General features: G+C 35.4%; 1 protein-coding gene across 5 annotated transcripts in view; it reads left to right on the top strand.

Moving 5' to 3' along the window:
• Positions 1-12,893, top strand: part of U2SURP (U2 snRNP associated SURP domain containing) — a 55,981-nt gene that overhangs the window by 35,332 nt on the left and 7,756 nt on the right. For all 5 annotated transcript variants that reach the window (XM_079923206.1, XM_079923207.1, XM_079923208.1 and 2 more), the window contains exons 20-25: positions 790-912; positions 1,985-2,141; positions 2,980-3,075; positions 3,782-3,848; positions 8,020-8,179; positions 11,057-11,167. In XM_079923206.1, the coding sequence (XP_079779332.1) occupies positions 790-912; positions 1,985-2,141; positions 2,980-3,075; positions 3,782-3,848; positions 8,020-8,179; positions 11,057-11,167 (714 nt within the window). The remainder of the gene's footprint in view (positions 1-789; positions 913-1,984; positions 2,142-2,979; positions 3,076-3,781; positions 3,849-8,019; positions 8,180-11,056; positions 11,168-12,893) is intronic.

Below are 12,893 nucleotides of genomic sequence, written 5' to 3'. Positions count from 1 at the left end.
TTTTATTTAAACATTTTAAATATTGGTCTTTTCACAGAAAACACTCAGAAGATCACTTGTTTTGTAGTGGTATATATTATTTGGCTGGATTAGGAATATAGTTATTCATGTTGAAAGTATATTCAGTTGTTAATTTTTTATTAACGCTCAAGCTGTAGACCAATGTTAAGAAAAGCCAAACAGAATACCTTACTTATAGTTGAAAAAATAGATACACTTTCATGGGAAGAATACTCACTAAGGAAATTTTTAGCTTGGGAAGATGCCCAGTGACCCTACCCATTTAGGGGATTCAGACAAACAACTCCATTAAAATTTTTTTTGACCTCAAATTTTGACCATAAGACAGAGATTATAGAAAAGTTTAAGGAGGGGACAGAGAGAAGTGTTAGCCAGAATCAAGAAGTACTTCATCGGACCATAAAGGAATTCAGATCAAAATGTGGGCTACCTTGATATCCAGCTTTCATAAGTTTCTAAGCTAGTGTTTCCCAGAATGTGGCCTCATGTGTGCCACCAGTGGTATGGGACCTTGATCTTAGGTGACTGAGAGCAAACAGTTACTGTTTATTTTTTTATTACATTTATTCTTAGTTTATTTCCTCTTTTAATGGGGAGGTAATACTGATTTTTTAAAAAAATATTGTAATGATGAATAGATATTTCCCTTAAACTTTAAAAAGAATATTGATTTAAAGGAAAATTTAGCAAATTGTGATGGTCATTATCATGAGATGACATTGGATAGTTATTGCCCTAAATGATAATTCATTGTCTTTTTCCTGTTAGCAACGGGTAATGACCTGCTTTAGAGCATGGGAAGATTGGGCAATTTATCCAGAACCATTTTTGATCAAACTACAAAATATTTTCTTAGGACTTGTAAATATTATTGAAGAAAAGGAGACAGAGGTAGGTATTCAGTGTATTTGTCCGATTATCTTAAAATTTATTTCTGGAATGCTGTGGAGGTATGATATGTTACAAATGTAACATTTCTTTATGGAAAATGCCTACTGCTTACCACTAAACAGTGGATTTTTGTTGCTGGGATTGCTGGAGCCCAGGACTTGAAATTATATGTAACAGGAATTCTCTGTTTTGTGTCCTTATGTGAAAATTGGTGACTTTTTTATTTGATGACATGAAAGGATTTATAGTATATTAGTAGAAAAAAACCAAGTAATAGAGTAATGTATATAGCATGATTTCGTTTTGTTAAATTAAAGATAGCTGTGTAAGTAAACATATACCTGAAAAGATGCACCACAGTGGTAGCAGATTGTATTCATCACCATTCTGTGTTTTTGTTTTTGTTTTTTTAACCACCTCAATAGTTCTTAAATCCATCATCTTCATTTCTACCATCCTAATCCAGCTATCATATTTTCACTTTTACTGCTCCAACCACATGGTCCGTGTTTCAGTTTCTTAAATATGTTTCCTCCTACCATACATCTTTGTACATGTTCTTTCCTCTTTCTGGAACATCTCTTCTTTATCTGAGACACTTCGGATCTCAGCTTGAACATAAATTCATTGAGCCTTCTCAGACCTCTTTAGGTGGAACCTACTTATTACACATTCTAATAACACAGTGCACCTCTTTGTTATAGCAGTCATCGTGTATTGTTGTGATTATCTGATTGTCTGGCTCGTTCTCTGCCCCCCTGTCCCCCCCACCCCCTAATTGTACTAAGCTCTATGACAGGAGGGACTAGGGCACCAAGGCTCATTTTTGCTCATCATTGTATCCTCAGTGCCTCACATGGTACCTGGCATAACTAAGTACTTGCTAACTATTTGCTAAATATTGCACAGATGAATGAGTCTTTGTCAGCTGGATGATAAAAATATATTCTTATTATATCCTCACATTGTACCTGGGAATGTTGGTTGGTTTATACTGGATTGCAAGTTAATCTTTTAGCAATATGACTTTAGCAAGCAAAAGAAAATGTTACAGTAGTATGTGTTTTTATAGGATGTACCAGATGACCTTGATGGTGCCCCCATTGAGGAAGAGCTTGATGGTGCACCTCTAGAAGATGTGGATGGAATTCCTATTGATGCTACTCCCATTGATGACCTTGATGGAGTCCCTATAAAGAGCCTTGATGATGATCTTGATGGAGTGCCTTGTAAGTTCAAATTTCAAACTCATTAAATCTAGCTAATAAGTTTGATTCCAAGCCTCTTTAATTTCCACACATGCTGATATGGAAAAAGGTTATAATTTCTCAGTAAGGTTGTCAGTCATTAACTTTTTTCTGTCTTTTATTTCTGACTTTTCAGAATTGAACAACCCAGTAATACATTTGTGCCAAGAAAAAGATTTCCTTTCTGGTCACATTTATTTGTTGGGACAGTCAGCCTCTTACAATATTAGCAGGTTTTTCCTGTCTTGTTAGGAAACTATAGGCAAAATCTTGTGTTCAATTGTATGCATAATCCCAGGTGCTTGGTTTTATCAGTTCTATTTTTATTATTAGTTTTCCTAACTTATAGATTCAGTTTTCCTATTTGCCTGAAATCATTTTTGGAAATAGGAAGTATACATAATCTTTAGTACATTTGGATTATATGTTAAAATATTGAATAATATATGAATTCTGCAGTTTAAACAATAATTAGATAAAGGTACTAAAGTTTCTTTTACTTCCTCAGCTTCTCCATTTGCTTGCAGTAACCACCTCTGTGTTCTGAGTGTGTGTGTGTGTGTGTATATACATACACACACACACACACACACACACACACACGCATATGCATATGTATAAATTATATTTATACTTATATTTAAAAATTGGACCTCAGGTGCAGAGAGTTGGATTAGTCATAATCCTTGTTCTTGACACTAGCATTATTAGTCCATGTGTGACCTTATTTAATTTTACTTTTTAATAATAAGTGAATACTCATGAGCTCCTTAAGTCATCCTCTAGTAGTCAGAATTAATGGCTCATCTTTCTTCAATAGTGGATGCGACTGAAGACTCAAAGAAGAATGAGCCTATATTTAAGGTTGCCCCATCAAAATGGGAAGCTGTAGATGAATCTGAATTGGAAGCACAGGGTAAGTAAAAATACAATAAATACAAAGCTTTAAAAACTTGAGTACTTAAAATTTTACCAAATCGTTGTGTGTGTGTACATTTTCCTTTTGTATTTTATAACATGTTTCAACCTTAAGACCCAGTGTTGTCATATTTTATGTCTAGTGGCTAAGTTTTCATTGTGGTTGCTGTTTAAATTTTCTTAGATCCTTCAGTTTGGATGCTTCAAGAGTAATCAGAGAAATCACTAAAAACCTTTTAGGTTAAGCCATTTCAGTAGAAAATGTAGATGGGAAGCTGTACCTATTTGGAAGTTTACTTAGAGGTCAGTTTCAGAAAAAACAAAGCTTTGTCTCTCTTATAATGCTTGACTTCTTAGATGCAGTTTAGACCTGTCTTTCATACTTGCTTGGACATGTATCCTAGCGCTTATAATCTGTAATTGTTAATTTAGTATTTGTAGGTTCTAATGAAATAAATCTTACCATCTAGCATAGAAATAAGGATGACAACATTAGTTGTCACCTCATGAATTTGAATAAAATTATAGTGTAGGTGTGAGGAAAGAAATACATTTAGTACATAGAAATGGCTATTCAAAGAAAAGATAAATGTAGATAACTTCTGTAATATAAACTTTCAGTTCTAAAGCTGGGCTTCTACTGTGCTGCTGCAAAAATGCTGATTTACCTTATGGAATTACATCCTTTTTTTCCTTCCATTCAGCTGTAACAACTTCTAAATGGGAGTTATTTGACCAGCATGAAGAATCAGAAGAAGAAGAAAATCAAAAGTAAGAATCTAAGTTTCGAATATACTCAGTTTCTTATTGCATATACACTCCCTTTTTCATTAAGAGGTATGCTTGAAATAATAGTGAAGAGGAAAACTTAACTCTTAAAAAAACTTGTTTTAAGAGGATCATTTTTAGTTCTTCATTGTTTTTCCAGTGAATAAAGAGCTTTTGCTTTCTGGTTTTGACGCATCTGGTTTCACTTTGCTTTTGAGTTTGTTTTCCTATGCTAGGTTATACATTCTTACTTTGTAGTTACTAAATGGTCGACTGCATTTATTTTAAATCTTTGTCATCAAGTATTGTTTTGGCTCCACAAAAAGTGTTTTTTAAAATGTGAATGGGAAGGTTATGCTCCTTTTTGGGGGGGATTGTGCATTGCTAAGAAAAATAATGCATTATGACCATTATGACCGTTATGTTATTTAAATGTTAACACCTCAGAAGAACTAAGAATAACTAAAAGAAAAAAACCATTTTACCTTTATTTTATGGAGAAATTATAGTTTGTTTTGCTCTTTGGTAATTACCCCCGGTTGATTTTGAGTTTAACACTGAATGTGATTATAGGAATTCCTGCTCCCAAATTCTCCTGCAAGTTTATGCTGGTAGTTTTTTTTTTTTTAAGATAGCACTTGACACCTTTAAAAATCATTGCAAAAAAAGTTAATTTTTTTTTAATAGGGAAAGAGATGGCATCAAAGCAGAGGTTTCTGGTTTTGGGGTTTTTTTTAAATCTTCTTTTATTGTTTTCATATGGAAGAGTGCACAAAAGGAAAAGTCCCTTTGTGTCCCAGCACAATTTGAGCATTTGTGTGGATTCAATAAGTGGGTGTTAGCATTTAGATTTAAGGCAATATGATTGATCAGCATTTGTGGAAACACAGTTTGGTATGAGGAAGAAAACTTGGCAATGGTGATGTCTTTCCAGAAACAGTGTGATCAGAACAAGTCAGCAATGATTATGACAACATGTTTACAAAATATAGATGTGGTTCGCTGATGGAAGTACCTCTCTGAGGCTGTTTAGGAGTACAGGAATTGTAAACAGTCCAGTTTGTTTTCATTTTTATGTCTGCAGTCCCATCATTAGTAACATCTCTCACCATTGTAGAATCACTGCTTTTTAAAATGAGTATGTGTATTCATAAAATAATTATTTAAGGGAAGGGAAGGGTAGAAAAGCCATTGCAAAACCCAAATATTGTTCAAGTGGTTTTGTTTCTAAAGGTGCTAATTTTTTTGCATTGAATTTGATATTTATGTTAATGTTTGAAATGTGAAAGCATTTTTGTGTTGATGGTAATTGTACATCATTCATACAGTGAAGCACGGATCACTGAAAATATAATTTATATTTTTGATTTTTCCTAGGAGCTCCAAATAAGTCATGATAACATGAAAATAACTTTTTGAAAACAGGGAAAAATACTTTTTCACATATTACCGCTTTCTGGTCCTTGAAATTTTCTTGCGCCTCACTGCTGCTCTCTAGTGGCTGAATCCAAAATGCCTTTTTACCAAGGAGCTGCTGTTTTTGGGCGGGGGCGGGTCAGCGTGCTGCATTGGGTCTTCGTTGCTGCGCGCAGGCTTTCTCTAGTTGCAGTGAGCGGGGGTTACTCTTGGTTGCGGTGCACGGGCTTCTCATTGTGGGGGCTTCTCTTGTGGAGCACGGGCTCTAGGCACGCGGGCTTCAGTAGCTGTGGCTTGCAGGCTCTAGAGCACAGGCTTGGTAGCTGTGGCTCCCGGGCTTAGTTGCTCCGCGGCATGTGGGATATTCCCGGACCAGGGCTTGAACCCGTGTCCCCTTCATTGGCAGGCGGATTCCCAACCACTGTGCCACCAGGGAAGCCCTGGAGCTGCTTTTTGACACTAGTAATTATTGTCTTTGCGGCAGAAGGGTGATTAAAAAATATATATAGCACTACTAATGCTTTGGAGAAAAGTTCCAATAGTAATTTAATTCGTTTGTAATGAATTCTGTATGGGTTTAGTCTTGAATTTCCAGTTCTTTACAAGAAGAGCAAGATGAGGCTGTGATGAGATCTGAAGCTAGAACTGGTAACTAAGAGCTAAAGTCAAAGCCAATTAGAACAGATCACTCAGGCCTTACAAAATTTAAATAGCAGCTGTAAAGTATGTGTGTATTTTAAATTCTCAAATTGTAGTGTAGTTCATTTTAAAAGTCTTAAATAATATGATTAGTGTTTAGTGTCTAGCCACCTATATTCTTTCTCTGTATATATAAAAACATATCTATTTAAAGCATAAATTATGTAATATTGTACATACTATTCTGTACATACTATTGTGTGACTATTCTGTTTTTCACTCAAGTGTCATGGGTTTTGTTATTCCATGTTAGTCCATATGTTTATCTGCTCTGTATTCATCTGTGGTTGAAAGCAAGCATTCAGATAAGTGTACAAGGAAGTTTATCAAGGAATATTTCAAATTGCAAAAAAATTTTTTTGAAAAAATTGTAAATAACAGGCTGGAATTGGTTAAGTAATCTCCATTGAATAGATAACACAGTTTCATTAGCTGTGTTGCATCTTTGTTGATTAACTCTTTCCAGAATAATCCTTCAGTAAATAATCTGTATTTACACACACACACACACACACACACACACACACACGCCCGCACACACACACACTTTAACCACTAAAAGCATCTGAGACACTTGTAAAACTATTTTGCACCATAAAACAAGAAATTCTCGTTCTTCTAAAAAATTAGCTAAGAACTGCATTTAGGAAGTTTCTGACAAATTAATGAGAAATATTAAGTAAAAGTTTATTTCCGAAAAGAATATGTTTTTTAATCGTTGGTTTTGACTTTTTCCTCTTTTTTTCGTCACCTGAGTATTGTATTGAGTTGTGCCTATATGTGCTACTAATGATTTGTGGGGCTCTGAGAGTATAAAGTGTGAAAAGTATTTTATTAGTATTCTAGAAAGGACCTTTAAATGAGAAATTAAAAAGCTAGTACTCTCTTTATTTTTATCTACCTTGCTTAAATTTTTCTCATTCAGTGTGTGACTCTGAAATAATTAAAATTTTATTTGGAAAGGATTTGGTTATAATTGTTTTTATATTATTATGAATAGTTTTAAATATATACTAAAAGAACTCCTCTTATTCATGGTAGAGGGTAGTTAGTACTCAAATACTAATATATAAGGGCTTATCAGGTTCAAATATTAAGGGAAAATGGCATGTATTCTAGGCTGTGCCAGTAATGTTCATATCACAGTATTGTTTATGAGGAATTTTGTTTGTATATACATAAACATTTTGAGTTTGTACATGGAAGACTTGTTTTGCCCAGATTCAACATTTACACTCAAAAGGCCCAGTCCCAGAGCATACAACCTTTTTTTTTTTAAGTCCCATCATTCTTTGTGCTTCAAGAACATTGAAGAACATTTGTTAATCCTATCCTGGCAATGATGCGCAGCTTGTCATAGTTGCTCCCCTGTCTGTTTCTACTCGATTGCTTCTGGAAGGACAGGAGAATTTTTCTTTGTTGTATCCTTAGCTATGGTAGCCACTTAGTTTATCATTTTCTTTTTATCTGACATAGAACCAATACAACTTTCATAATCAACTATGACATGAATACTAATGTGTGCTAATATTTAAAATTAATACACTGTTTTGTTCTTAGGTTTATGTGTTAATTAGATAAGGTCTTTTACTTGCTGCATCGAAACTCTGTGACTCAAACTTATGTATTCTCTAGCTTACAGGCTCTGCTGAAGGAAGGGTAAACATTTGGCTTTTTAAACATTAACCATCATGAAATCACTCTGAACTATGAAGTATGCAGAAATCACTGATTGATTAGTCATTTCATTTAACTGTTGCAAGGAAAGTTTGTGGCAGAATGAAAACCACAGAAATAACATTAACATAAGCAGAATTTTTAGAAGTGTGATTATGTTGAAGCTCAAATTTTTTCTATGGAGGAAACATAAGAGTTTTATAAAATTGTTATTTGATCAGATATTTAGTAAAAAATGTTTTAGTGATGAATTGTCCTCTTATGTTTTGTTAACATTATTTAAGCTCTAAGGCAGTGAAAAATCAAAAAGCTGTACTGTAAAATGTAATTTTTTTCCTTGCTGTTGTGACATACAACGTATTCTGCTTATTTATTTCCAAAGTCAAGAAGAAGAAAGTGAAGATGAAGAAGATACTCAAAGTTCCAAATCTGAAGAACATCATTTGTACTCTAATCCAATCAAAGAAGAAATGACTGAGTCCAAGTTCTCTAAGTACTCTGAAATGAGTGAGGAAAAACGAGCTAAACTCCGTGAAATTGAGGTTAGTATTGCATTGAAGTTTAAACTACACTACACTGGCCTTCTTTCACTTTTCCCACCAAACTGTGCTTCCTCTTAGCATCATACCTTGGTCCATACTGTTCCCTCTCTGCCTGGAAACCTTCATACCAGCTGTCTTCCTTCAGGCCTCTTAGTTCAAGCATCTCTTCTGTCTTTCTGTTACGAGTTTGCATGTGTTGTGGTGTGTGTATTTTTTTTTTTTCTTGCTTGCTTGTTTAGTGTATTCCCCACTAGGCTGTGATTTCTGCAAGAGTAAGGGACCATGTCTGTTGTCTGTTCATCATCATATCTCCAGTGCCTGGCACATAGGAGATCCTCTGCAGATATTGATGTAATGAATAGATTATATCTCGCATTATGAAATCCATCACATGTTGAGCATAAATAGTATGTAACAAAAAAAATGAGATATTTTCTGACACGTTCAAGTTATGTATACGTGGTACTGTAGTAGGCTCATTTTCAGTGTCTGCACGAGTGATGGGGAGAGAGTAGATGTTGATTGGGGCTTAACAATAAGAAGGGGAATAACTTACTGTGGGAATCCAAACTCTCAAGACTTCTCTCTCTCCATTCCCTTTTCTATTATAGTGCCTTTTTAAAATTACCAAAGGTATTCAGACACGTCAGTGAGGGGAGGGTTGTATAATGGGAGCCTTCCTTATTTCTTGCCCCAAGGTGGTAGAACATTCCCAGTAAATATTAGCAGTCGTGTAGCAGTCAGTCCAGAATCTCAAAAGTGTACGTGAGAGTGAATTTTAATACTCTGTCCGTTCATTTAACAGTATTTTATATGCCTACTGGTTGTCAGTGCTTTTCCTCTTACTAACTTATAATACCTACCACCTTAATTTCCACTTCTCCACTTACTCACTGCTGGGCTGGTACAAGTTCTTGCCCACCTCTTTCTCGATATCACCAAGCCAGAAAGTTAATAGAGAAAACGTTTTGTTTCAGCCTTACACAGAATCAGTGTGATGTCAATTTTAAGTAGAGAGGAGGGATTTTCAGAGTTAGTAAGTTGATTCATTTTTCCTGAGGTATATTCATATACATTCTTTATAAAATTGTAGGGGAATAAGATGTGTTATCAGTGAATGTGCTCACCTGTGGACCTTTTTCAAGCTGCACATGGCCCTTAACTCTCAGAACTTCTCCCAGTCTTACTGAACTCTGCCTTACTGACCTGATGGATCTATTGGAGTAGAAACAAAGATTGAGTTCAATAAAAAATGTATTTTCTTGATAATTGAATTACCCTCTTATAAATGCCAAAACAGACTGTTTCTAAATGTTCTGTTTTCTTATTGACTTGAAAGAAAACCATGTGATACAACTTTTGTCAATTTGGATGGTTCTACACTGTATATGTATATACTGATTTGTGCTATACATGCATACACAGAGGTGCACATAGCAACACACCTTATATATATACATTTCCCTACTTTATATGTTCTTTGAGAATCTGGCCTCTCTCTTTGTTAGATACTCAGCGGTGGTTCATCCTACTCTCATAGTGGCTACCCTATCGCAATTGGGATTTGGACGTGAGCCAAATCCTGATTTTAAAATGTAGATCTTGGGTTTGTTATAGAATTATCTATTCTTCTCCCTTATTTACTCTGAGATTTAGTCGTGTGGAGTAAAGGTCCACAACTGGTGGCAAATTTGAACTAGAACTCAGGGCTCATGAGCTTTATTCATGCGCGCTCTCTTCTCTGCCCCTAAATTCAAATGTCAGTTTCTGAATTTAGAATTCAGTGAGTACCTTTTTATTGGAGAACCCTTAAATAAAGAATTAAGTTCTAATTAGTTTTATTATACACTATAGGATATATAGTATGTATAATGTATATTTATTGTGTAGTTTTTCTTTCTAAAAGCTCTTTTCTTCCCCACATGTGTCGTAATAAAGATGTCTATAGCTGAATCTTTTTTTACCACGGGATTAATAAAAACCAAAGGATTTGTGTTATAAAATATTGACATTCTCTGCAAAGCACTTAGAAAACACGCAGCCATAAATTACAGTGTTTACTGGAAGCAAGTTCTTAATCTTTCAGATTCTGCTTAGAGCAGTGCCTAGGCTGGCATTCTCTTTTCTCATTCTGCTGTTGTCTCCGTTTCTATCAATAAGGGTTGGAGGAGTGGAACACTAGGTGGGGAGCCAGGTGAAGGGTCTTCTTTGTTGTTGAAGTAGAAAGATCCCTTTTCTGCCCTCATCCCTGAGGAAAGAGTGAATAGTTGAGGGGAAAGGTGATATACTTGGCACTGTCCCAGGGCAGCCAGGGGATAGATGGCTAACAAGCCATTCCATGGGCTACTGTCTTTTGAGTTGGGATCCTTTGTGACCTGTTTTCTGGGCGACCTGGACTTGTGCTTTTGCCTGAGTTAGGCCACATCAGCAGGAACTGTAGCTAGGGATTTTATAATGATCTTCAAAAGGTGCTCTAGGAATGCCTTTCTTTCACCAAAGTAGCATTCAGGTCTGTTGTTTGACTCTTGGATGCTTACCTCTTAAACTGATTTACCACAAATTAGAACAGTCATTTTTGTCAAGTCATCTCGTGTGGCTGTGCAGAGAGCACGTGGACTAATGTCTGATTACTTGAATTCTGCATAGTTGGGCTTGTCTGACAAGTGGCCTTCCGATGAGGGAGTTACACATTGATGTTATATTTTGACTGAGTCCTTAATCGGTTACTGTATGTTTTTATGTTTTATGTTGCTATACTTATGCTTTTCGTTTTTATACACTTGTTTCAAAGAAGAGAGTTTTTTTTAAAGGAGCAAAGCACTCCTTGAGAAGCTATAGTGATAAAAAGATTTATTTTAAATATGTGTTATTTCACAGCTCAAAGTTATGAAGTTTCAAGATGAATTGGAATCTGGAAAAAGACCTAAAAAACCAGGCCAGAGCTTTCAGGAACAAGTAGAACACTACAGAGATAAACTTCTTCAACGAGTACGGAATAAGTATACGCAGTAATATGCATTTTCCAGAGTTATTTGTTTGACTGCCTACAATATTGATATATTGGCATATTTAAGGAAAAGAATATTTAAATTATATCCTTTGTCTACATGCTGAATATTGGTAGCTAATTCGGAATGTTTGAAACTTGACGTTTTACAGTTATTTCAGCGTGGAAAGCAGTCTTAGGGCAACAGCACACTGTTTTATTCCTGATACTACCTGTGGAGCATGAAATCCTGCTAAGAACATGCTTTCAGAACTGGAAGATACTATAGAAAGAGTCACATTTGTGACAGTGAGACACCAAGAACCCTGAGAAGTAGCACAGAGTCAGAGATGGTGTTAGGGTTTGGGAATTTCATTTAGGACTCCTTTTCCATTGTGTCCCAAGGAGGGACAGCAAGTGGTAGAATATCTCATCTGTGAATTCTAAGCTTTTGAGGGACCTCGTATTCTTATACATAAAAAAGTGTTTAGGGATATACAGAGAATTTTAGAACAAGGAGGCCTACATGATAATTGTTGAAAGAACCTAGGAATTTTATCGGGACTGCTATTAATTTTTACCTATATCTTGACTGTCATTACAAATAAAAGATTATAGAGAGAAATAGAAACAACTAGAAGGGAGCTTAAAATCATACAAACCTATTAATGGTGACGGGAGCACAACAGTGTGGTAAAGCAGCTTGTTGCTGTACAACACTGTGGACTCCTGGTGCCACTGTCTGCTGTGCACTCCCAGGCACGTCACTGAAACCTGCTTTTACTCTGTAAAACTGGGTTGATAAGTCCCAATTTTGCAGGATTGTGAATTAGATAATAGCTATATTAACTCTTTATTATTGAATTAAAATGTTTAAAATATCTTGAGTGTTTTAACTGTAGTCTGATTCCTATGAAAGTGTCAATCAGGAAAATGTATCCTACAGGTCACCAGAGGAAGTCAGTCTCCTCAGCATCACTTTTTAAATTTGTGCTCAGTATGTTGTATTTGGAAAAAAGATAAATGAGTTTTTTTGTTTGTTTGTTTTTAAAAAAAGATGTTATGTGTCTGAACCCCATGAGTCCCTTTGGAGATGGTGGTAGATGTTTGATCTGCATGGAAGACTACACCTTGAGATGCCCACTGGGTCTAATGTAGTAATACATGTATTACCATTTTAGTCTCCTTGCATCCCATCGTTGTAATTGGAGGGAAGAATGTACTTTTTGAAGGTACATACTAGGGGTCAGCAGACTATGGCCATCACCTCATTTTTGTAAATAAACTTATTAAAACACAGCCATACCCCTTCACTTATTATCGGTGTATTATCTACTGTGGCGACTAAAGCGGTAGAGTAGACCGGTTGTGGCCCACAAAGAAAATATTCACCACCTGGCCCTTATGGAAAACATGTGCCAGCATCTGATGTAGGCTTTTTATCAGATATCAGTTAGCTTTCTTGATGCATACAAATCATAGAGAAATTTAATTCCTGTTAGTGGAAAGCTAAGTTGGCTTTGTGGGTTCATTGTCTATAGCCACTCCTTTAATTATCAATAGAAATTATAATTTCAAGTGAGAAGTGGCAGTTGTAGCAGTTGGGGATAAGCAAATAAGTTATTTTTTGGTTTATATAATTATATAGTCATGTAGTCAGTTTGTACTTTTATAAATTAGGATTTAACATTTCCAATATGATTGGTACTTGTTTCTCAATAGTATTAG

Source organism: Stenella coeruleoalba (assembly GCF_951394435.1).
Source record: "Stenella coeruleoalba genome assembly, chromosome: 5".
NCBI classification, from domain to species: domain Eukaryota; kingdom Metazoa; phylum Chordata; class Mammalia; order Artiodactyla; family Delphinidae; genus Stenella; species Stenella coeruleoalba.
Note: the sequence above shows the minus strand (reverse complement) of the source record. Positions and strands in the feature narration are given on the sequence as shown.